Below are 26,576 nucleotides of genomic sequence, written 5' to 3' on the forward strand. Positions count from 1 at the left end.
TGAGGAGCAGAGTCAGGATTCAAAACCTGCTTTCTCTGACTCCAAAACCTCCCTTCTGTCTACCGGGCCAGTTAATTCAAGAAAATAAGACTTAAGGACATCTGGGGAAGTTTGCTGCACAGCGGCATTGGCCTGCAGGAAGTAGAAGGCGGTGAAGGGATTTGGGTTTGTCTGTCCCCAAGTCCTTTGAGCACTGTTATGGGAGATTGGGACTGACATATATATACTAATATGTATAAAATAGATATAACTAATAAGAACCTGCTGTATAAAAAAATAAATAAAATCAAATTCAAAAATTCAAAAAAAAAAAACTTTTTAGCCTGGGAGAAGGTTGAACATCTGAAGATGTTGACCCTTCCGAGATGTAAACCAAACAAAGTGGTTGTTTTGTTGATACAGTCACCAAGCCTTTTATCATAAAATTCTCTTGGAAAATCCTCCTCTGACAACAGGGAATATTATCCCGTCAAGTTTTTCCGCAAATAAAGGATTGCTCGTGGAGGTGGGCTTGCTTGTGTTTCTGTATCACTCAGGGTGTTTGTGACTTTGACAGTTCCTTCCCTGCAGGGCCCTCTTGCTTTGGCATTATGATTATGGTTGAGAAAATTTTTTTTTCTATGACATGTAATGTTGACAGGTATTTCATTTCTAGGAGAAAGGTTCATTTTTCCTATATGCTACACATCCCCAACCAGGGAAAAAGCAAATAGTTGTATTGATTGCTGAAGTCTTCCTTTGAAGGTTGCTCTGTATTTGTTTAGTGGAAATCAGCAGGGGAAGAAGGGTTATCTCTAACATTTTGTCAGAATTCCTCCATAATTCTACAACAATGAAACAAGAACTTGGGGACAGGACAGATTTGCTTTCAGAAACCCTGGATCTTGTCAGTTTTAGAAGTCCTGAGATGGTTTAGCTGGTAACAACTGGACTGTTGAGAGTGATAAATAGGATCTTTGGTTGTCCAAATATCAGTGACATGATAGAAATAGATTTACCCTTTTTGAATCTCCTTTAAAATAGAATTGTTGACAGCATGAGGAATTATGCTTCTCAAAGGCTCGTTACAGATTTGTACAGTATTCATGTATCTCTTCTAGCTGTACGTTTTTATGTATTCATGTCATAACTCTCATTTTGAAAATTAGCTATTAGCAAATACTTTTGTCCAGGAAATTGAATATCTATTTCAGGGTGAAACAAGAATGTGCAGTTATCTATAAACTTATTGTTACTAATAATCAAGTAAGTATGATACATTTGGTACTTAAAAAAATATCCCCTTGAGTTACAGATTGTTAGAATTGATAAAATTCATTGGATCTGTATTTTTTAAACAGGTATTGTGATAGCAGAGCCTCTTCTAGAATGACAGGAATCTTCGAGAGTGATAGAATGGCTTCCTTTTATCCTTGACTTTTATCTTGGAGGATTTCTTACATCTTTCTTTCTCCTTAAATTTGAGTATTAAAATGTTATGGTTTAAGTAGGAACGCAGTTTCAGGGGTCACTGAGTACCAGCCCACGGCCTTTCTGCAGGCCTTTAAGGGTCTAGTGGCAACTAAAGACAGTTTCACTGAGTTTGTGGGTCTGCAATATGGTTGGGGAATGCGAGGGGGTAGAATTTCAGGATTAGCATCAACGACCTTACAGGTAGAGAGCTCACTGGCAACTGGAGACCAGGAAAGAAACTGAGGCAGTCAAATTAACTTCAGCCTTAATAAAACTGATGGCTCAGCCTGGGAGAGATCACGGGGTGACTCCACGGGGCCACTCCCCTCCTTCCACCACGGCAGCCGTGTCCTGTCTTCAGTCACGGGTGCAATGAGCCTGTTCTAGCCTGGTTTTCTGACTGTCAGTAACTTCACTAGCCTTTTCCCTGAGTGGCTACTGATCCAGAGACATATACTCAGAGAGGCAATTAAAGAACAGACCTTTTCCAAGCAAGCATGCTCTGGTGGGCTTACAGGTTTCATAGCTTCATTCTTCAGGACCCTCTACATCTCTCTGGAGATGAGATGCAGCAACACCTGTGATCCTTGCATTTGCATCAGCATCTCATGAAGAGGCCATTCGTTGAGCTTTACCGCCAACATGTTTACTACAATTCATATGTGATATAGTTAAATCCTGCCGTAAGTCCACCTCCTGCTTTTGTTAACGGCTAGTTATTTATTGAGATAAGACATCTAGAAACAGTTTTGTCAGGAGAGATGCTGATCGCTGTTGTCACAGATTTCAACTTCTATCTCACTTCTGGTGACTGTGGGGAAATTTGTCTAACAAAGAAGAACACACACATAAATTTATCTATTTATCTATCTACTTATTTATTTGTTTAAAATTTAGAGAAATAGCTGTCATAAAACCACTGGCTTTGGAAGACGAAAATTAGTTGCTGACTGCATATTTGCGGTGTATGAACTCTTTGGGTAGAACTGATAGGAAAAATGTGTTCAGAAGAAGAAGCAGAATTGTAGGAGGAATATAGTAGTGGGAAAGTGGGAACAGTTGTTGACAAGTTATTTCTTGAGAAACCTGGGGGCCAGCTCTAACTCTAGGGGGTGAGTCTGGGCAGGCCACTTGCTTTCGGGGGCCTTGGCTTCTCTATAAGATTGGGGTGTGGTGGAAGCGGGTCTCCAAAGCCACAGTGAACTCTTTCTATCAGCTGGGGGTTGGCCTTGCACAAGGTTGTCCTCTTCTGCCTTGTGGAGCCGACTTCTCTGCTCCAGTGAGAAACGGCGGCTGTGTGGTCCCCACTGGAGACCGTCCTCTCCTGGAGCAAGCAGGCTAGAGGGTTGGCTCCCACCCTTTGACAAAATCTCAGTCTCATGTGCTCACAGTGTTCTTGCGGAAGGAAAAAGACCAACCAACCCTTGGTTACTGCACAAACTAAGAGTTTCGGGTAGCAGTGTAAGCACGTGCAGTTTTTTTCCCTTACTACGTTTCTGTAGACAGATTTCATGCTCTAGGAGGGTAGAAGGCAGTCATGGGATGTAGTTCCTCTTTTCCATTTGACTTCACTAAGTGGGAAAAAACCCTCCCACCTTGTCTTTCTAGCATGTCTGCCTCTTCCTCTTTCCTCCTTTCTTCTTTATATTTCTCATGCTCTTTGAAACTTACATGTGAAGTTCAAAAGGGCCAAATGTTTTGGTGAGGAAGGGGGTTGGGGGAGCAGCGCAGTAGGTGCTGATTGGGGTCGTCATTTCCCCCACGGCACCAGGCTTCCTGTGAACCTATATTTTTTCTTTTGCCAGCATCACTGAGTCTGTCTGACATTTCAGGTTTTGGTTTAGGGAAAAGTTAAAAGAATTCACGATCCCAGCTGTCACTTGGTGACCCTTTTGCCAGTAGCATATGGCACACTCTCGTTTCACTGAAGAAAGGAGTTACCCAGCCCTCGTTACTTTCTGCCTGCTTACTCTGCTTTATTTTTCTTCATTACTCCTATCACCCACTGCCTTAACAACACTGTTATTTGTCTGTTTTATACGTCCTTGCTAGAATAGAAGGTCCATGAGAGCAGGAACTTTGCCACTTTTGTTCACTGCTGAATCTCCAATGTCTGGAACAGCACCTGCACATATAGGCATTCAGTAAATATTTGCTGTGGCTAATGGCAGCCTTGCAGAGTTAAGGCTGCAGTTGTTTGTGGAATGAACAGGGGGTGAAGATTTTATTCACTATTTACCTTCCTAGGGAATCACACAATAGTCAAGCTTTACACTCTGCAGTACTTAGGTCTTGCAAGGCATGATTTGACTTGTGGACTATGTTATTATTGTCATAGAACACAAGTTTTTTGGGGGGAGGGAGATCAAATTATTGACATAATTTACATACAGTTAAATTTCGCCTTTTTGCATGTACAGTTAGATGAGTTTTGATAAATGTATATAGTATATGTATAACCACTACCACAGTCATGGTGTATAATATTTCCATCACTCAATTTTCTTTGAGGTCTGTCCTCTCCCCCACCTCCTGGCAACCACTGATAGGATTTCTGTCCCCATTGTTTCACCTTTCCAGAAAGTCATACACATAGACTCATACGGTATGTAGTCTATTGTGTCTGGCTCTTTTCTCTTAGCATAAGGCTTTTGAGATTCACCCATGCTGTTGCATGTATTAGTGGTGTAGTCCTTTTTTATTGCTGAGTAGTACTCCATTTTAATTTATTCACTAATTGATGGACATTTGCATTGTTTCCAGTTTTGGCTATTCTATATAAGACTTCTATGGATGTTCCCATACAGGTCTTTGTGTGAACGTATGCTCTCATTTCTTTTGGGTAAATACCTGGGATGGGATGGCTGGGCTATAAGTCTGTGCATGACTTTACAAGAAACTACCAGAGTATTTTACGAAGGGCCTGTTCCATTTTTCTTTTCCACAAGCAATGTATGCGAGTGCCCGTTGCTCCACATACTAACACTTTTCAATTTTAAAAATTGCAGTAGTTCTAGTGGGTATGCAGTGGTATCTCATTGTGGTTTTAGTTTGCATTTCTCTACAACTAATGATCTTTGCTTATTTGAGAAGGTCATGGTTCAGCAGGCTGTGAGTATTAATAATTTTATTCTTAGGTATTAATAATTTTAGAATATCAGTGGCACTTGAAGTGAAAATTTTTTTTTTAAATTGGCCAAAGATTTGAACAGTGGCTTCCTCAAGGCCGTGCTGTACAAAAAAGGTTAGAGTATGGAACTATGTTGAATTTTGGCAAAGTGTGATCCACCTGGGTGACTGATGCAAAGACCTAGAGAGGGAGCGCCTCGGACTTGGCATGAAGGTGGGGAGAAAGCAGATTTCATGGTTCCTCTGGCCTTGGGAGGGCCTTAGCTAAACCTGTTAGTGGGAAGCCTAGCTAGATTGAATTACACTTTCCCAGATGTCCCAGGAGTCACCTGGGAAGCTCAGCAGTCCTTGTGGCCGTCACAAGTGTGTGGTGAACATAGAGCCCCCTCTCTGGGGACAATTTGCCTGAATCAGTTAATCAGGCTTGAAAAACTGGTTATCACGGGCCCAGGAATGCCACCACCCTTCCATCCTGAATCCCTATTTCTCATGCCCATCTGTAGCTAATTAATTGAGCAAATATTCCCTGAGGACTTACTCTATGCCTGATACTGTCTTGCATGCTGGGGAAAACTGCTATGAAGAAAGAGGTCCTGTGGACTCAGAAAGTGGCAGAAACGATGCAAGCGAAAACAGAGGCTGCCCTGGGTGCACCTAGGAGGGGCTCCTAACTGAGTGTCGTCAGGACAGGATCCTAAAGTTGAGGAGGAGTTGGCCAGGCTGACAGTGCTGGGAGCAGCAACTTCAGGACCGGGAGTGCACAGGAGTCCCCGTGGTAGGAGAGAGGGCCGTCCATTTGGAGCCGTGGGTAGTTTTGCGGGACCTGGTTTAGGAGGTGGGGAGTGGTGAGAGAGGAGGCTGGAGTCATCGGGGAGACCAGCTAAACCAAGGTGAGGACTGGACTTTATCCTCAGGGCGGTGGGGTGCTGGCAGAGGTTTTAAGTGGGCGAGTGGCATACCTGGAACTTGGGTTTAGTGGAATAACTTTGGTTGCTCTGTGATAAACGGATGGAGGGGGCAAGACCGGAGGCAGGGAACCCAGGGAAGTGGCTGTTTTGGTCACGCAGGAGCCAGAAGAGGGTGCCCTATTGACGGGCCGTGATTGTGAAGTAGGACCCTTTCCAGCCAGTAACTGGAAATGTGCATAAGGGCAGAAGCGAGCGTGCTACTAGCTTTGAAACATTGAGAAATCTAGTACATAGTACGGCCTTCTTTTTGGTTTTGGTTTGTTTGTTTGCTTCCTTGGAAAACTGATGTAGAAATGTCCCTTGGGCTTCAGTTACCTGAGCAGAGGGGTTCGGGCATTGCCAAACCCTCCTCTTTGGGCAAAATCGCTCCCAGCAGTGGTCACCATGTCCTGAGGTGGGAGGAGGGGATTATGCGGGAGGCCGAGGGCTGTGTCAAGGTGGGCAGGGGAAGTGGGGCGAGAAGCCTGCCTGTTGGTATCCAGCGAAGCCAGAGCAGGACCTTCTACTGCTGCTCCAGGCTACTTCTCGCTGACTTCTCTGCGTATCTCCTGGAGGGTCTCTGAGGCCGGAATCCACGTCTGGAGACCCAGAAACTCTGCTTTAGGAAAATATTCTCCAAAAAACCTCCTCCTGGCCGTTCTCTTCTCGTGAACATTCTATAGAGGCGTGTCTTCTTTTCCTCTGAGATTCTCCACTCAGATTGAGGGGATCCTGTGTCCTGGTTTGGGCCTGGGGGTCTCTAACACTAGGCCATTCTGATTTCATCCTTCCTACTTTGCCGGAAACCCACATTGGACTTGCTAGAAATAATGGAGTAGAAAAGATTGTTTAGACAGGATATCACCATTTCTCTGTTAGAGGGTACTGATAGACCAGAGAAAGAAAAGTGGGGAGAAGGGAACTCATTTCTTTGGCACTTACAGTGTGCCATGTACTTTGTTGGGGACTTACTTATATTGTCTCATTGAATCCATTGAATAGCATGCAAGGTAGGTGTTGTCACCCCCATTCTATAATGAGGAAATTGATGCTCAGAGAGCGTAAAGATTTGGCCAAGGGCACATAGTTGGGAAGCTGGACATAATTCCTGTCTAGGCTCTCTTTCTGCTAAGTTAATTTCCTTTTTTTAATTACAAACTTGTGTTTCGACCTCCTCATTGTTACCTTGGGGATCTGAAAAGATTCTTGTAGCTTCTAAATTAACTAAGTGATTCCTGGAGAGCAGCTTTTGCATGAGAAAAATCTAGCTAATTATTTATTTCTGTGTTTCTGGAATGCAAGCCCTGTCCTAGGCCACTTTCAAAATAATTTGGGATTGCAAGCACGCAGCTCACAATCGAATTCTGGCTCTCAGTGCTTGGAGGCCAGTTGCCATCTTTAAACAACAAATTGTGGATGGACACAGTGCTGATTTAACTCTTCTTTTTGGAGTGAGAATTTTTTTCGGGGGGGTGGCATCTGTGTCCATTTAGAGTTTTGCTGAGCAAACGATAAAGAAAAGAAATAGGGGAACTTCTCCGATGGCGCAGTGGTTAAGACTCCGCGCTCCCAATGCAGGGGGCCCAGGTTTAATCCCTGGTCAGGGAACTAGATCCCACAGGCATGCCACAACTAAGAGTTCACATGCCACAACTAGGGAGCCGGTGAGTTGCGACTAGGGAGCCTCCAAGCCGCAATGAAGGAGCCCGCCTGCTGCAACTAAGGAGCCCACGTGCCAAAACTAAAGAGCCCAAGAGCCACAACTAAGGAGCCCACCTGCTGCAACTAAGACCCAGTGCAACCGAATAAATAAATACATCAATAAATAAAAAGAAAAAAGAAGTAGGTCCTAAGACTTGACTATTTCAGAGGAATCCCTGATTCGTTGGCTTGTCAATGAATGAATTAAAATACATAATAGTAGAGTCAGTCCTTCTTCTCAGACACTGCAGACTCCTTCCATTCCCTCTTCTTTTGTAGAAGTTTTTAATCCAGGTCCTTGTGGGGTGGGGACCAAGACGGTAAAATCCTGCTATAGATCACCCTTTGCATTGAGGTCTGTTTGGACCCACAGACGTTTAGTGCAATACTTGGTTTTGTATGCACAAGTGGTCACTACATTCTTAGCTGTTTTTGCTGTTTGTTCCTCAGGCCTAATATCCCACCTCTACTCCACCAGAGGCCACAATGATTAAATGAGCCATTTTAGAGGTAAAGCCGGTTTCTGATTTCTGCTAAGCGTTCATGACTGTGAAGTGGCATCAGGGCCTAGCTTTGACCTGTGCATCCCTCCCTTCTTCCAGTTTTCATTTTTCACCCTTTCCCCAACTTTAATTTTAGTATGACTACCTGGGATTATTCCAGTATTAAATGAATACCATTGTTGAGGGGGCAGCAGGGACACACAGAAGGTTGTATCCCCTGTTTATGAGAACCCCCCCACCCCAGGATGGCAAAACAGTCCTCCAAGGAGGCACCTGTGACACCTGACAAGGAGTAGGCGGGTCCTGTGTGCAGGTGCAGGTGTAGCATGGCCAGAAGTGTGCATATGTCCGGAAAATGGGAGCTTGTCAGTTTCACAGGTGATGCTCTCCATCTGCCTTGGCTGCCTTGTTTTTCTCAATGAGATATTGTTTTCTTTCCACACACACACAGCACTGGCGTGGTCCTCATCACCTGGGAGCCAGGTGTCCGTGGCCTTTCCTTGGTGTTTACGCACACCATCTAAGACATCATCACATCTAAGACACGCTGTGACTTTTTCCAGATTAGGAAACTGCTTTATCGATGGTGCCATTTATCGCCAGAAGAACTCAACTTTGGAACTAGATGAAAACGTAGTTTGCAGCAAATTTCAGGGAATAGCATAAGTCACTCCAGCTTCAAGGCAAAATTTATAAATGCTGCTGACATTTTCTGAGAGGGGAGGCATTTTCTTAGAGAAGGGAGGCAGGTCTCTGGGATTCCAATATGCCCTTTGCAATCTCAGGGTTTTGGCCACCTAAGGTTGCTCACGTAGGTCTGCCTTCATAAGTGCATTTTTCATTCCCAAATGATGACACCCGTGGAGCTCAATTGATTGGGATAATAATGGCTCACTTCCAGGCTACTGCCAGAAAGCCTGCAGAATCCCTGTTTACCAGAGACCCCAAGGCTAGACGTTGGGGACTCATGCCTTATGCAGAAGTAGTCATGAGGCAGAGCTGGGTTTGAGGGCTCAGGTGAGAGGGCTGGTGCAACAGCCCTCACTGGCGTATAGCTTTGCAGCAAAAACTGACGGCGCTCTCCTCTCTTGCTTTATCTTTCAGTTAATGACCAGCCACAGCGTCCCCACTGTGAGCTCCGGCCACTTCCTCCACGGGCTCCCGAGCCTTACGCAGGCTCTGTGGTGTCGGCTGAGGTAACATGGCTTGTTGGCCTCAGCTGAGGTTGCTGCTGTGGAAGAACCTCACTTTCAGAAGAAGACAAACAGTAAGCCTGGGTTTCTCTGGGGGTCCTCCCATGCTTTTCTTCCTGATTTTGAGTTGGGAGGGGAGGAGGGGGGAAAGGGAGTCTTCTTGGTTTTCTCAAAGTGATTGAATGAATCTGGCCCCGGTGGACACGGGACTGTGTGTAGGGTCCTGATCGAGCCCCGTCGCTTATCATAGGGGGCAGATTGGCAGCCAGGCAGGAATGATAGCTTTGGTTTGTGCTAGCACCCAGGCCTGAGTTCTGACCTCCGGAATCTGGCACAGAATTGCCCCTTTGCCATCTTCCTCTTAACTTTTGCTGCAGCCCTGGGGGCCACCTGGCTCTCCAAGAGCATCTTATGGTTTCTGGGCAGTGGAAATGAAGTGAGTTCGTGGCCCAGCTCTTAGAGATCAGAGGCTGGATCTGTTAGTGTCAGTGTGGACTCTTTCCTGTCAGCTTTGACTGCAAGCCTGGAGGAATATAAAACTGAGATTTGTTTTATGTCTGTGGAGGGTTCTAAGCCATTCACTTCTGGGTGGGACAGTGATCCTTTCAGTAATCCCGAGAAGGCCATCTTTAACTCTCAGGTGAATGGTGTTTTTCCGTGAGAAGATAAAGGCTATAAGGCCCGGTGATCTCTCTGAAGCTCCGACATCAGCTCTTGGCTTCTCCCTCTCTGAACACTCCTAGAGATCCCGTCCAGTCTCCTGGGTTTAGCCGCATCTCTCTGTAGTAGGCTTCTAAATGTCTGTTTCCTGCCCTGCCTTTTTTCCTGAATTCTAAACCTACATCCCCATTTGGCTGTCCTCACGAAGCTTAACATATCTGCAGCCGAAATGCTCATCTTTCTTAAACTCAAAGAGCTATGAGGGATCTTGGATATAACTTAATTCAGTGTTTCTGAAACTAGACTAATGCTTGGCCGGCCCTTCTTTAAAAGAACAAAAATGTCAAGGTCCTCCTTCGTTCACTAAATTTATTTTTTTATTATAATGTTACTTAAATATGAACGTATGTGAAACTAGATATAAACCCCTTATTCTTACAGGCCATATGACCCATACAAACTTAAAAATTAAATGCAAACAAAATTGCAAAGCCAGTACTGTTAATGTAGTAAGGCAGCTGACACTGTTTAGCTGAAGCCATATTATAGGTAACAATGTGACTATGGTAGTGAATGCTTATTCGTTTGAGTTTGGACAGTCTATATTACTAAGTGGTAATGATTCACTTTTCCAATCATTTTTTCCAGTGACCTTCATTTGATATCATTTGGCTTTCATTTGGTCCAATCTCATCATTCACAAGTTGCGTTTGCATCTGTGCCTTTCTTATCGGTCTGCTACAATTATATTGGTGCTAACACAGTCACAAACACAAATATAAACTTAGGCTTGAAATCTTGTGCCAGAACTTTGTTATAAAGTAGGCATTCAGAAAAATCCAGATATGTTTATTCACATTTGCTTAGATGACCATTGAAATGAAAACACAAAATTTTAAAATCCTGACATAGAACTCATATATAATCCCTCATGGACATGTGTGTATATGTGTGACTCTAGAGTCGGTTCTCTAAACCACTATGTCAGATTGCTCTTCAGTGGTATTATTGGTTTTTCTATCTTCAGTCTTGAAGTTTCTAACCTCTTTCTTGCCTTTGCCTCTGCCTCATATGGCTCTGCCCAGGTCCTGGTGTTCCAAAGACCTATACGTTCACCTCCTAATCTCATTTCTTAGCTACTGTGTGGTCCAGGTCCCCTGCCTCTTCTCCTCATGGTGGCAGCAGCCCATGTGATGGGCAACTGTCTCTGCTGTGCTGTGTCCATTAGCCGGTGAGTAGGGGAAAGAACTATATCATCTTAGTGATGCAAGGTCTCAAGGACAGTCCAACCCAAACCTGTCATTTTACAGATAAGAACACTGAGGCACAAAGCAGGGAAGGGATTTCCTCAAGGTCAACCAAGAATCAGGAGCACAGTGTCCTGGAACAGGATTTGGGATTGGGCCATCCAGGCGGGGCCAGTCTCTACTAGTCTTGCTGCTTCTTGCTCAATATTGCTTATCAGTTTAAAAAGCATTACAAGTAGAGATAGGCGGGCTTAGTCAAAGGCAATTTTTGGCCTTGCGACAGAGTTCTTCTTGAAAGAGTAAGAAGGAGACAGTATCCTGACACAAAAGGGCTTTTCTAGGTGTTACACCTACTGCCTGTTAGCTTGTCCTCCCTTCCTGATTTCGACAGGAAATCTATTTCACCAAACCAGAAACAAAGGGTGGTTTATTTCAGGTTGCACATGCTTAGGTTGTCACAGCTGGAAAGATCTGACCTGCTTCTTGTACAGCTGATGGGATTGGGGTTTGGGGTAGGGGACAGGGGTCCATAGTGGGTGGGTCATGGAAGTAGCACCAGAACCAATTTCCTGGTGGCCCTACAGGCACAGGCCCTTTTTTTTAGCAGGCTTTGCCTTATCTGCATGAAAGATTTAATGCCCATGGATCTCAAGTGCTGGCTGTAGCTACTTCCCAATCCACCTGGCTTGGATCTCTAGATACATTGTTTTATAGACAGTGGAACCTGTTTAGGGTTTTGGTAACACTTTGTTAGCTCACATAGTCAGAACGAGCTCTGCCCAGTAGGCAGGGGAAGAAGTTAGCAGCTCCAAATAGTTCTTGCCCACAGTGTATGGAAAACCATTGCTTGATTTCCTCCTTCTGAGATCCTGGGTGTACACACTTGGCCCCAGAGCCTGGCACCGGGGATATGCTTAATAAGTATTTGCTGAACAGGGGTAAATGCATTAAATGGGCCATTAGTTTACAGGTCTCAAAGAGGCTCCCCTGCTATAGGGGCCTTGTGTGCAGGGAGATGGGAAGAAAGATGTGAAAGCTGGGTGCTGAACAATAAACCCTGAGCAACCTTCCTGAAAGGCGGCCGTTTGCCCTTTCACTCTGTGTCCTTGTTTGCTAATGAATCCTGGGGACCTCTCTCTTGTGCTCTCATTATGCAGACTTATGGGGACCATCAGCCAGGGGTAGATTTCAGCTGTTCCTGTTGAGCAAAGAATACATTGAAATTGAGTTGCATAAGTTGGGTGCAAAGCTCAGTTTGGGTCCAGAGTAACGGTTAACTTGTGTGGGTGGCAGTCACTGAGCACAAACAGGGCTTGGGACAGGAAGGGCGAGGGGCTTCAGAGTTCTCCGGGTCCTCATCTGGTTTTAGGCCGAGCCAGAGGCCAAGGTCCCCATGGAACAGATGGGACAGATTACGGCCATATGCCTCTCCTTTTTGCCTTTGCCATTAATTTTCTCATTTAGATCTGTTTAGCTGTGTGTCTGGGAAAACAGATAATTCTAATTTCTGCATATATCAATATTAAGAGTATCAATATTTGGGGATTGTTTAATGACAAGGAATAAGCTATCAAATAAATAAAAATTAAGACTCCTCATTTAAGAGCCACTAGAGAATTTTATAGCATAGACACAAACTTTCTGCACCTCCTCCCGGCTTCCAATTTCACCTGATACATTTCTTTCCTGTCCTTAGTCCTGGCCTGGCATTGCTGGTTCAAATCCAGATAAGAATTCTAATTATTATCTAATTCTAATTCAATTCTAATTCCAGCTTGGCCACTATATGTCTCAATGGCTCAGGGAAACTCATTTTTCCTGAGTTTTAGTTTCCACTTCTTTGGAATGAGGAAAGTTAGAACAAATAGCCATTTATTGTTTCCTTTGGATAGATATTTATTGAACATCTACTGCACGTAAGATAGTGTGCTGGGTATACAGGCAGGATCCCTGCCCTCATAGAGCTTACAGTTCAGTGAGGGAAGCAGATATGAAGCACATTATCACATAAGTAGAAATCTCATAACAAACTGTGATACGTGCTATGAAGGAAAAAAACCAAACTGTCCTACTATGTTAGGTACTACCAGGCTGAGGATAGGGAGTTAATTTAGAATAGAAGGTCATGACATTTAAGCTGAGAGCCTTGAAGTTCGAGCAGCAGTTAGCCAGGGGAAAATCGGGAGCTCAGCCGTCAGGCCACTGGATTCCAGGCAGAGAGACAGAGGGTGGCCATGGGCCTAACGCACGTCCTGGAGTCAAAGAACAGGAAAGCCAGTGGCACTGAAGGAAGACTGGCTGGGGGTGAGTTGGGAGTCAGCAGGGGCAGATCATGCAGCCATGGAGCTGAGCAAGGGCAGCTGAATTTTATTTTATGTGCAGAAGGAGTCCCTGAGGTAGATAGGTCATGATGACGAGGGTCAGATGGTGTGGTCCTTGGCACTGAGGGGACTTGAAGGACGATAGCCCAAGGAGACAATTATAATCATTACTTACGTACATACATACATACATACATACATACCATTTTGTGCTGTTTTCCTCTTTCATTTAACATCATTTGGCATATATGTTGCCATGTTTCCAAATAATTTACATATTTATAATAATGATTCTTGATGTGTAGGCTGTGTTTTGTACTTTTGAAAGTACTTTTGTATCCGTTATCTTCTTGATTTTCACAGCAATTCTGAGAGGTATGCATTACAATTTCTGTTGCACAGGTGAAGAAAGTGTTATAAGTTAGTAAATTAGTAAGAGGAGGGGTTGGATCTTTTGGGCCCAAATCTGCCATGGGATAATGCCACTGACATTCCTGGTAGCGTTACAGTAATCCATCAATGCAGTTTTTATTTTGTAAGTTCACACCCTATTGCCAACATTCAGATGTTTCCCGTGTTTGCTGTTATACATAAACTACTATAAAGACTTTATACATATAGCCTTTTCTTATTTTTAGATTATTTCCTTAGGCCAAAATCTCAGAAGTACGATTCCTAGGTCCAAGGAAATGGCCCTTGACATATACGATCAGATGTCCTTCCGAAGGATCAAACCAATTTAAAAATCCACCATCACCACATGAGGCTTTACAGTTCTGGGAGGGCAGGTGTGGTTTTCAGATTTCTTTTTCCCTCCAGCATTTCTCTGATTTGATCTTTAAGATTTCACTTTAATTTTTCCAGACTTAATTGAGGTATATATCGATAAGTATTTTTCATCGTGATGCTGATAGAGCCTGGAGTGTGCTATTGCTTTGATGAACATCCTGTTAACTGGGAAAATTCATTGTCTCCCATTTTACTTTTTTAACCTCTCAGAATAGTCTCTCATATTTTTATCTGTTTCTTTTCCCCATTGAATCGTATTACCTTATCAAGTTCTAAAAGTAGCCTAGCACTATTTTAATGTCCCAAGGACATTGGGTAATGTCTAGAGATATTGTTTGGCAGTTACAGTCCTGGGCCAGGGGTGGTTGGTACTGTTGGTTCTGGCGGGCGGAGGCCAGGGATGGGGGAAACATTCTTCCATTCACAGGAGGGCTCCTTACAACGCTTATTTGGCCCCAAATGTCAATAGTGCTGTTGAGAGAAACCCTGCTCTAGAAACACTCGCTCGCATTATCCCCATGTTGTTGCTGAGGAATAACGAGGTGGAAAGTCCCCAGAGCAGCTCAGTGTAGCAATTTACTGAAACATCAGAATTTTTGTTTTAATACACAACCTAAAAGAAGGCTTCTGAGTTTCTAACTTTGGTAAGAAGCATCTTTTGAACACGGTGTTCCTCTCCATCTCCTCTGCCTCGTGGTGGGGGCAGGTGTGGAGGGAAGTGGGTAGGTAGCATCAGACTAAGATTTAGAAGAGTTTTCTAGTTTTCTATAGGAGTGTGTAGCAGTAAAGCATCAGTCTTATTTCCAAGCTATTGGGTTGGCCAAAAAGTTCGTTTGGGTTTTCCATCTGGTATGGAAGACCCAAACGAACTTTTTGGCCAACCCAAATATTTATGAGGGCCTATTCTGAAGGAAAAATGCTAAGCTTAGAGATGGGGGAGAAATCTGATTTTGACAATGAGTGGAGCCAGAATGGCATTCCTGGCAGAAGTCAAATTGGGTTTCTAGAGGGAGGCTATTAGAAAAAGAAGTACCTAGAACAGCCCCCTGAGTTTGGAAGGCAAATTCTATGTTCAATGACAGAAATAATTTTAGAGGTTCAGAGTAAAAGTGCACGGAGAGAATTGTGTGTCACGAGCTCTCTGGTTTGAGTGCTGGCTCTTGGAGACGGTCTCTTCATTCATTCATACATGTTAGTATCTCAGCTCAGCATGGCTTATAAAGATCAAGATCTAGATACTCTGGTAATGGGGCAGGGGGTAAGGAGACTGGGTGCATAGTGGCTAAGAACACACCCTTGAATTGGACTGGCTTTGAATTCTGGCTCTGCCGTTTACCAGGCTTGTATCTTTGGGCAATTTATTTACTCTTTCAGCCTCAGTTCCCTCATCTGTGAACTGGGTATTATAATAGTGCTAATGGGGTTATTTGAAGATTAAATGAGTTCATCTATGTTAAGCACTTAGAACACTGATACATGGTAAGACCTATTTAAGTGTTAGCTGTCATTATGGTTGTCAGTCTTTTCCTTACCTCTTTCCCTAATCTGCTTACACCCACTGGCTTCAGTTGCTAAAAATGAGTTGCAAGATTTTCTTCGTACTCTTTGCTATCAGTGCCATGGGAAAGATCCATTCATTTTTTTTTTTCAATCAATCAGCGTATTTTGAGCATCTGCTCCCCTATTGGATCCTAGATGTAGGGCTACAGAGATGTCCAGGAACATAAACTTTGATTCATTGGGTCAGACCAGTGCCCAGGAGGGCTGGTGAGTGCCAGACTCCTCTTAAGTGGCCATCTTGTAAGGTATATATCTCAAACATGGCTCTGTGAGAGGCAGGATGATGGGTGCAAAAGCACGTCGGGGTCAGTAGATCTGGGTTCAAATGCTGGCGCACTCTTTTACCAGGCTATGTATGGCTCATGACCTGCCCCAATCTTACTTTCTTCACTATCTAACGATACCAGCTACCTCACAAAGTTCTTGTGAAAATATTAGAGATGAGTTATATAAATCCCTGGTACACAGTAGGTGCTCAGGATTGGCTGTAACTATCGTAAGCTTTTGGGCCATGAGCTCATTTTACCTCTGTGGAACCTGTTGGTATTTTTTGACTGTGCCACCTAGTGGGGTCATTTCCTACCTGCGCCACATGAGTTGGACAAAACTAGCTGCTAATCTCAACCCTGCCACTGACTTTCTCTGTGACTTACCCTTCCTTGAGCTTTAGCCTTGCCGCATATAAAATACAGACAATAATGGTTCCTACATCTCAGGGTTGTTTGCAGGCTTAAATGAAATAATCCGTATATAATGTGCCTGCTACACACTTGACTCTAAAAAAGTAAATGGTAGCTACTGTTTATCGCAAAAGTATACATAGTAGCTTCAGAGCTTCAAGGTTGATGGCTACCTTACTCATACTCTTCATTTAATTTTGGTTTTGTTGGGTTTTTTTTTTTTACTTCATTATTCTTTTCTGAATTTATTCACAGTTAAACTGTTTTTTGGAAGTTTTACTCCCGTCTGTTAATATTTGTGAGTGATTTTATTTAGCTGTAAGCTTGGAATGCATACAATTTTGTGTTCCACTTTTTTCACTTAATATTATATGGTTAATAGTGTCTGTGTTTCATAAACCTTGCTGTAGTGACTGCATAATGTATTGTTGAGTAGATGTGACATATTTAATCATTTCTCTATTGCTGTGCAATTAAGTTGTTTCCAATATTTTGCAATTATAGTGTTTGAGTGAATGAGTAACAGTGTATATAGCTTTTTGATATTTTAAACTTAGTTCTGTGGGATGAATTTCTAGGAATATTGTTTGGTCAAGGGGAATAAACATATCTTTTGAATACATATGGCCAAGTTGCTTTCCCAAAGGGCTCAACTGACTTACATTTCCATCTTTATTATTTTGTAAACTTCAGTTCATTCTCTCACTCAACACACATTCTTAAAGCCCTTATCGTGCGGCAGGCTCAGTGAGAAGAAAGGGACACTGGAGGAGGAGCCCCTGCTATGCCCAGTGCTGGTAGAGGCTCAGGATACTTGGGGAGCCCAAGGAGGGACTTGCAGCTCAGCTGGTAGAGGAGGCTGAATGTCATTTGAAAGCTTGGAGATTTCACTGTGTGTTGCCTCTTTGGGATTATTTACAGAAATATTTAGCAAGACCAGCCCCATCTTTGGTCTCGGAGACCCCATTGACAGCATGCTTTCTTCCAAAGGACCCATTTGTCTTTTTTTTTCCTGGTGTGCTATCTAGAGCAAACTGTTCTTCATAGTTATGTGGTAACAGTGGTTTTTTGTTTGTTTGTTTGTTCTACTAGAGAAGTAATACATGCTCATTATGGAAAATTTAGAAAACACAGAAAGATGTTTAAAAAAATCACCCATGTTCTTATCATCCAAGGACATCCACTGTCCCCATCCATGTATTTCCTTCTAAAAAGAAGATTTAAAAAAGAGTTTAATGTGGAACCATATCAAAGTTCTTTGGAATGTAAAAAACCAGAAATCCAACGACAAATAATAAACAAAAGCTAAAACCAATCTGAAGCAGAAAGGTTAAATTAATTATGATCTATTCACAGCGTGGAGTATCAAGTGGCCATTAAAATCCATATTTTAAGAGAGTATTTTGTCATGGAAAACACTCCCAGTATGATGTTCAATGAAAAAGCAAAATACAAAATTATATATGCTGTATAATCTCAATTTTGTAGAGAAAAATTTATTATTTATGTATGAATAGGAAAAAAAGACAAAAAATATTAATGGAGAACCATTGTTAGCTTAATTTACTAGGGATTATCTCCAGGAAGTAGGATTAATGGTGATTTATGTTTATTTTTTTCTACTTTTCTGTATATATATTTTTAATTTCAAAATTTCCACAATAAAAATATATGGACTTGGGGATCAAAAAAAATTCTGTTTAAATAAAAGGAGGGATTTCATATCAGTGTTCTCTTGGCTCTGAAGCCAACAGTTGTAGTTACTCTCAACCACAAGGGCCCGTGACTATTCTGGGCTCTTTGGTCTTCATCCTAATTAGAACATCTGAGTCCAGAACTGAAAGGAATGAAAGAGGTGAGGCTTCAGGCCGTGGAACTAGTTGTCCAAACACCACAGGTTCAGTTAGATTATGTCTCATGATTTCCATCCTGTTCCTGTGCTTATTTATCCCCTGATAACTCACTGAGGCAGGTTTTTCCTTTAGAGAAACCCCATTGCTTTAACTGGTGGATCACAGTTACATATGTTTAATGATCTTCTAACCCACTGGAGAAGGTGGTGACCAGATCTTGATGGATGGGGAAGGACTTTGCACTCTTCCCAGATCTTTCCAGTCCTGGGGGCACACAGGTCACTATGGAACTGCATGTGAATTTCCATTGTCCTTTGGAGCCCTATTCTCAGCCCTGCAGGGGGCAACTCTGTGTGTTCCTTTAGAGCCAAGGTGCTGTGTATTTAGCACAGCAGGTTGCCCTGGCCCTCTTCTTTTCACAAATGGTCATAACGTACCTGACACTATGCTAAGGCTGGAGATGCAAAGATGACTTGATCCAGTGCTCGCCTTCAGGGTACTCATATTGTAGTGAGGAAGCCAGTGATAAAAACATGATTTCAGGGGCTCAGGGAAACTGTTATGGGAGGAGGATGCATGGGTTACTCTGGGAGCACAGCCGAAGGGCTTCCAGCTCAGCCTGAGATTTTAGTAAAGGAAATTGTGCCTGGTGGAATCTTGAAGGATGAGTGGAAGTGAGCCAGATGAAGCAGGGTGGGAAGCATCTTCCCTTTCGTAGGGAAAACACAGAGGTATGGAATAGTAAGTTATAAGGTGAGAACTGCAAACAATTCAGTATTATCAAAGCTTAGAGAGTGGTAAGAGAGGCTGGAGAAGTTGATCAATTGTTTATTTATTTGTTTATTTATTTTTATGGCTGCGTTGGGTCTTTGTTGCTGGGCGCGGGCTTTCTCCAGTTGTGGCGAGCGGGGGCTGCTGTTCGTTGCGGTGCACGGGCTTCTCATTGCGGTGGCTTCTCTTGTTGTGGAGCACGGGCTCCAGGTGCACGGGCTTCAGTAGTTGTGGGCTTCAGTAGTTGTGGCTCATGGGCTCTAGAGCACAGGCTCAGTAGTTGTGGTGCATGGGCTTAGTTGCTCTGCGGCATGTGGGATCTTCCCGGACCAGGGCTCGAACCCATGCCCCCTGCATTGGCAGGTGGGTTCTTAACCACTGTGCCACCAGGGAAGCTCTGATCAATTGTTTAATTAACTTTTTTTGTGGATTTCCCAAAGCTCAATAGCATTAGGCTTCCATGTTGTTTTGTTTGTTTAATTCACAGTGCTCTGTTTTATTTCCCACTCAGTGTCAGCTGTTGCTGGAAGTGGCCTGGCCTCTGTTTATCTTCCTGATCCTGATCTCCGTGCGGCTGAGCTACCCACCCTATGAACAACATGAATGTGAGTATATGAGCATCCCACCTGAGACTTACTGCTGGCAAGTGGAATCCAGGCAATGGGCATGGGCTAAATGTGACCTCTCCCAAGATGCTATCTTTAGGAAACAGTGCAAATGGCTTGGAACAGAAAAGCTAGGCTTCCGATTGTTTGATAAGGCATGAGCTCAGGAAACCATTTTCAGTCCTAGTAGATGGTGATAATAGTAATTATAATAATAGCCAACATCTGTTTCATGCATTTTCAATCATGAAAGTAAAATAACCTTACTGATAGCTCAGAAAGGGGTAATTAAAAAAGCCCGCCTGCGCGTCTGGAGCCTGTGCTCCGCAACAAGAGAGGCCGCGATAGTGAGAGGCCCACGCACCATGATGAAGAGTGGAGTGGCCCCCGCTCGCCGCAACTAGAGAAAGCCCTCGCACAGAAACGAAGACCCAACACAGCCAAAAATAAATAATAAAAAAAAAAGCCCCCTAAGGCAATACCTTAATACCACTATCATCTGGTACCTGCCGGGCTTTTTCATATGCATTATGTCTTTATCACACAGTTGCAAATCATGGAACATTACAATTTTAAGTAGCATTTGTGTAGACCATCTCAGATTGACTAATATTATTTCATTTGATTCTTATAACAACCTTGTATAATGGACTTCATAATTGCTATCATTTGCTTTAATTTCTTGATAAGTAAATTGGGGCTCAGAGAAGTGCAGGGAATTGCCCGAGGTCACATATGTATCAAGTGACAGTGATGAAATAAAGCTCAGGTCATCTGACTCCCAATCATGTGTTTGGATGACGGCCTTTTCAGTGAGCATAGAGAATACAGTAGTGGCTGAGAACACAAGCTCTAGGTGTCAGGTTACCTAGGTTTGAATCCCAGCTTCAACACAGGTATGTCACCTTGGGGCAAATGGCTTGGCTTCTCTGTACCTGGGTTTCCTCATCTCTATAAAAAGGGAATAATAAGACCTACCCCATATGGTTGTTGTGTTATCCCACAGTCACGGTCTTTCTCTCCTGGCTGGGCTTGCTGGATGGATTAATACTGCAAAAATGTCCCGGTCTAAAAGATCAGCATTTGTGGGGGAAGTTTGGCTGGGACCTCTTTTCCACGGCTCCAGTGACTTTTCCTGTCATTAACCAGCTCTACCCACATCCCACCAGCCCTATAGGTGCGTAGGATACAGTTCTTCAGGGAAGAGGTAGGGCCGGGGTCACCTTTGAAAGGTGTTCTCGGTCTGGTTCCGTGTCTCTCAGGGCACGTAGTGACAGTTATTTACCTGCTAATTTGCTAGTACACATTATACATATTCAAGTTTTAAAAAACCCCGCGAAACCTCAAAACATTCTACCAGATGTGATTTTCTGATTTCACCAAAAAGAAAAAGAGCTTACAATGAAATAATACACACTCAGTTTGTGGGCCTGGAAGGTAACACTGCTTTCTTGTTTGGAACCTCAAAGATCGATGAACAAGTGTGTGTTGGATTTTGTATAAGCATTACCCTAAGCCCCACTGAAGTATACATTTTAGGGAAAACTCAGCTTTTTCATCTGATAAGCTATTCTTTCTCAGGAATTATCACAAGCAGACGAGACAGTGTAAGGGAAATAGTGCAGGCCTTGGTATCAGACAGACGGGTTTGTTTCGATCCTGGCTCTGCCACTTGCTGAGGTTGTGATCTTGTGCAAGTTGTTGAATTTTGACCCAAATCTCTCTGAATCCAGACCATCAATTCTCAGAAATGTTGTGAAATTCCTATGCCTATGGAAGATAGATAAGACTATCTATGTACTTACTGCAACCTTACTTCCTGTTCTCACCACCTTCTAGGGACCTAGCTGGAAGGGCAGAGAGTTAAGGTGAGGCTTACAGAGGTGTCTTGTCTCTAGGAACAAAGGATTGGTATATAATTCTTCCCCATAAATCTTTCCCAGTTTGACCCAGACCCATCAAGGTCCTAATCACTTCCCTGGGTCATGAGACTCCATTAAGCTACTTGATTGTCATCCTGTGCACCAATGCCAAGTCCTTACCCTGCTTTTATTTGCAAATCAGGTGGGACACGACACATGAGGAAGGGTCTTTGCTTCACTCACCAAGGTTTAGACTGAAGCACGTTGTTGGTGTGCTGGACCAACATCACCCTGCCTTTGGTGCCAGTATTTCCTGGAGGTTAAAGGGGAGAATCCCTTGGTCCTTTGAGTATTTGGTTGGTTTACATAAATCTCCCCTGAATGAGGAGCAGCTGACTTAGGCAAGGGACCTTGTTTGGTTTTCCTTGAACTATTAACAGGGAGATAAGGGGATTACAGAGTAAACGTTCAACAGGCCAGAGTCCCTGCAGAGGGTGGCCACAGGGTCCAGATCTTGGTTCATCCTTGCTTTGGATGTTGCCTCTCTGGTTGGAATGTGGATAGAATAAAAAGATAGAAGGACCCCAATATTGAAATGCAAAGTGTAGCAAGTCCTGGCTGTGGGTGAACTTCTGGGGAGACTCTGTTAGTCCATTTGCATGAAAATAGTAAGCTGAATAAAACTGGGTTTCTGCCTGGGGGAGGGGGGGACTGTGTGATGGAAGGAGTGTTCCTGGCTGGGCGAGAGCTAAGGAAGTACTGTTGTAGGCTGGCCACCACAGCGCCTCAGTACCCCTAACGGGCCCATCCACTGAGCCTTAATCTCTGCCAGGCACTTTGCGGCATGCTTTGCTTGTAAAAACTCACTACAGCTCTGAGAAATCGATTGTACTGTTACCACCATTTTATAGATGAGGGAACTGAGGGTTAAGGGGTCCGTGACTTGGCCAAAGTCACTGCTTAGCAAGTTGCAGAGACTGGATGTGAATCCCAGTTGGTTTGACCCTAAAGCCTGAGAAGCTATACGGCTCTCCACTACTCAGAGCCATGGCTCTTAATGGTTGTTAACTCTTCTGGGGTCACAGATAACCCTGAGAATAGGATGAGCGTGGAGCCTCAGCCTTTCTGTCACAGGAATCCACACGTGCTTGGTCTCAGGTTAAGAGCCCCTGGTTCCAGGGCACATTTATCTTGATCCCCGTAAGCAGCCCCATGGCCTTTGACGCAGCACACCAGCCCCTGTAGACGCAGTCCTGCTGTCTGTAAGACGGTCCTCCGTAATGAAGGGAAGGGGACAGAGAGGGGATGGCCTGTTGGATGGGGCTCAGTGCTCTGATGGGAGGAGAAGCAGCAACAGCAACTAGCATAGCTTCAGAGATGGCATCTGACCCCAAGTCAGCACGTTCATTAGGTGCCTTTGAGGAGCTTGGGAGCTAGTGGAGAAGGTGAACAGAGGTCACAGAGGACAGAACCAGGGGGACTGAGGAAAGCTAGCAGATAAAGGAGGCCACAGGTGGAAGGGAAGGAGCATGACTGGGATCACAGGAATGTGGGTTCTACCCCCGGTCCTGCCCACTGACTCCCTGAGTGTTCATCATCCACTTTATCTTGCTGTGGTTTCCTCCTTCAAGTGTGAAGGAATTGGATTAGGTCCTCGCCAGGGCCCCTCTGTGTCTCTGAAAGGCGAGGTGAGTGGTAGAAGATGAAGGAATGAGGAGCCAGTACTTGCTGCCCTCCAGGCACCTTCTGTATATGGTCACTTCCCCAAGGCTGCTGTCATGAATCCCACTCAACAGACTATAGCAAGTAGATTAAGAACCGCTATCTGATGCCACATTTCCAGCTCAGGGTCAGATTAGTCCAGGGTGGCAGGTCTCAGGGATGTGGGGAATGGGACAGACAGATTTGGGATGGAGCAATGTTTGGTGGAACCAAAAGAGATAAAGGTTCCTATCAAGTCCCAAATCCTTCAAAGATTTAATGTTTCTCCTTCTGTTTTTCTTCTCCTCTATTTCAACAGGCCACTTTCCAAACAAAGCCATGCCCTCTGCAGGAACACTTCCTTGGGTTCAGGGGATTATCTGTAATGCCAATAACCCCTGTTTCCGTTATCCGACTCCTGGTGAGGCTCCCGGGGTTGTTGGAAACTTTAACAAGTCCATGTAAGTACCGGATCAGATTTTCATTCCCAAACTTGTCAGTTAATACTTTTCCTTTCCCTTCTCAACCTCCGGGGAATTTTGAATGGTTGGGTTTGAGTGAAGCTTCTTTTGTGACGGTTTGGGTGATAAAGTCCAAAGAATGAGACCAGAGAAAGCCGCCACCAGGATTTAAGACTGTGTGACCTCACTTTGGTGCATTTTAGGAGTAACGTTATGTGGGTGAAAGTCCTGTGGTTGGGGGGCTTTTCCTCCAAAAACTGGTTGGTAAGTAGAGAAGGGAGATATAGCACATGAGCTTCATCCGTTAATGAGCAAACACTCAGTAAGCAAACACTTATTGTGTGTGGGAAACGGCTGGTCCAGGAGCTGGGGATACAGAGCTGTGCAGAGGGAGGGGCCTGTCCTCAAGGAGCTCACAGCCAAGGCTGGGAGAGTTTGGTCCTCTCTGCTCTCAGATCACCTCTCTGCCTCCATTGCTGCCCTGTCACACTGCATCGGTCTTTCATCTGCAAGCTTTTCTCAGCCCTGGGTGTGAGCTCCCTGAGGGCCAGGATACTGCTTTCTTCACTTTTGTATTCCTGGCTCCTGGCTTCAACAACAGACATTAGGGCTGAGTAAGTGTTTCCCAAATGAGCCGTTGAAGATTCTTGGAAGGCACAGAACCATGGCATGAGTTAGAAAGGACTAAGAACTGCAGGAGATGTAGCAGGACAGTTTAGAGGAAGCTGCCGCCAGGCAGTCAGGGCCACGTTATAATGTTCATGGACCTTAGGCTTTGTGGCTTTCATGAACCCCTTCTTCCTTGCAACAATATTAAAAATTTTATTTTATAACTGTGTTGGTATAAAGATGAGTATAATCCAGGCTGGATTCATTATCATATGCATTCATTCTGAATTTCTGAATTTTTTTTTTGCTGATTTTAAAAGAAATTTAAACATTTTGTGGACCCATAAGAGTATCCTGGGCCCTAGGCACTGTGTCTGCTGTGTCTTTTGGATAAGTTGGTCCTGGGGACCTGTGTGCATGTGTGTGTGTGTGAGAGAGAGAGAGAGAGCTTCCTGGAGAGGCGGCAACATGGGCTGGCCCTTGATGGCTGGTAAGATTTGGTTGTATGGACACATGAGGACAAGCATTTGGGGCAGGGTTGCTGGTTGGGTGGCTGTGAGCATAGGGTCTCAGTGAAGTTGGAGGAGGGGGCAGCAGGAGTGGGTCAGGGTCGGCCCACGGAGGACCCTGCAGCCAGGCTGGGTCTTCCTGGCAGGTACTTTGTTCAAGCTGGAGAGACAGCTGGCCTAACCAGGGCTTTTCTACTTTTCTTGCACCGCCTGCAGTGTGTCTCGCCTGTTCTCAGATGCTCGGCGACTTCTTTTGTACAGCCACAGAGACACCAGCATGAAGAACATACGCCAAGTTCTAAGGACATTATACCAGATCGAGCGTTCCAGCTCAGGTAAGCAAAAGCCTTCTGAGGATTGGTTCGTAATTGGAAGTTAACCTGCACCAGGGAGAGACAGCAGCCCAGGCGGCCTGGCGCTTGTTCCTTTTAGCTCTTCCCTACGGGGTTTTCCTCCTCAGTGGCTGGGCTGTAAGGCCTCTCTGCAGGATGTATTTGAGAAGAAACTAGGGACTCAGTGAGTGTGCTGGCCTCTTCTGGGGACACAGAAGAAAACCTCCCAGAGAGGAATGGCACCAGCCCGGCGTTAGGACTGTTAGGGGGGCGGCAGGTTGCTGCCAACCTCATTTTTTTGGAGTTGGCCATATGGTTGCCATGAATAAGAAGATTTATAGACGGGATACTTCCATGCATATAAGAGCAGTTAAAGTTGCAACTTGATTTGGAGAAGTGAAAATTAAGCATTCATTTCTAAAAGGAAAGTGCAATTCATCTTCCCCCAGGTCATTTGATTTAGTCTGGTGGGTACTTGAACTCTGAGCTTTAAAAAGTGACACCTTTATCTCCGATCCGGGATGTGCCCCGGGCAGTTTACTGCATGCCATCTAGGAAGCGGCCGAGAGCAGGCAGCTTGCTGGCTGAGGCACTGGTTGCAGAAGTCACCACGGAGCAGCCTCCCGGGCCGTGGCCTACCACGGGGGGCAGGGGGCGGTGGGAGCAGACCCCTGGGTGCAGGCCGTGATGACCTGCGTGGTCTGTAGAGACTTTAAAAGCAGTAACGAAGCTGACTGAGAGTCAGTCTGCTTTTTATCGTCTCCATGCACCGGCGGTTCTAAACAGCATGAGTGATAAATTGCAGCCGTCAGGAGCTAGCTGCTGCCACTGCTCCAGGAAAGTACTTTTTTCCTCGGTTTGGTGTTTGGGAGGAATGGGAGGAATGGGGTGGGCCAGCATTTGCTGAGAGACCTCCCAAGAGGACTCGCCATCCTCTTGGCGAAAGAAGAAATGGTGTAAAGTGCTGGAGTTTAAACCAGGCTTGGATTGGAGCTTTCTCTTGGGAAGCCAGACTGTGCTTTCCCTGGGCAGGAAAAGAGGCAGTGAGCAGGGTGGGATCTACCAACAAAGGGAGGCCAAGCAGTGTGGGGTGGTGCGGGGGAGGTGTCATTTCACATCAGAGACAGGTGTGACTGTGCTTGGGCTCCTGGGTCAGCTTCGAGGAGCTCCCAGCTGGACCACTCCTGGATGCACAGTCAGGCCGGATGCTGTTTTCTTGCCCTATAGGCCCCCATCCTGCACACCTGTCTGTCTCAGCACAGGACACAGAGGGGTAGCAATCACCAATCAAAGCATTAGTCCTTCCTTATCCGCTGGGGGCCCCCTGCCTGGTGGACCAGAGACAGAGTCACGGTTATTTCTTCCACTGCAGAGACAGTGTGACGAGGAGAAAAGAGTGCTACGATGTATTACTTTGTAGCTTGGTGACTTTGTGAATAAGTCCTTTAGGCCCCTTTGGGGCCACTCTTCTCATCTGTAAAATGGAGACAATAGGAGAACCTAGCTCATAGGATTGTTCTGAGGAGTAAAGGAGATGAACCATTTAATTGCTGAAAGACCACATCTGGCACATAGGAGGCACTTAGTGAACATGAGCTATGACTATTTTGGAGTGGTGCCATCTCGGCCAAGCCATTTAACCTCTCTGAGCCTTAATTTCTTCAGCTGTAAATAATAAGTAACCTGCAATG

General features: G+C 44.7%; 1 protein-coding gene across 7 annotated transcripts in view; it reads left to right on the forward strand.

Annotated features, from left to right (window-relative positions):
- ABCA1 (ATP binding cassette subfamily A member 1) overlaps positions 1–26,576 on the forward strand; it is a 181,719-nt gene that overhangs the window by 58,574 nt on the left and 96,569 nt on the right. For 5 of the 7 annotated variants that reach the window (XM_067743775.1, XM_067743772.1, XM_067743771.1 and 2 more), the window contains 4 exons: positions 8,837–8,999; positions 19,318–19,411; positions 23,294–23,435; positions 24,770–24,888. In XM_067743775.1, coding sequence (XP_067599876.1) covers positions 8,934–8,999; positions 19,318–19,411; positions 23,294–23,435; positions 24,770–24,888 — 421 coding nt within the window. In that variant the 5' untranslated portion in view covers positions 8,837–8,933. The remainder of the gene's footprint in view (positions 1–8,836; positions 9,000–19,317; positions 19,412–23,293; positions 23,436–24,769; positions 24,889–26,576) is intronic. The other 2 variants (XM_067743777.1, XM_067743778.1) reach the window with 1 other exon arrangement.

Source organism: Pseudorca crassidens, chromosome 7 (genome assembly GCF_039906515.1).
Source record: "Pseudorca crassidens isolate mPseCra1 chromosome 7, mPseCra1.hap1, whole genome shotgun sequence".
Classification (NCBI taxonomy): Eukaryota; Metazoa; Chordata; class Mammalia; order Artiodactyla; family Delphinidae; genus Pseudorca; species Pseudorca crassidens.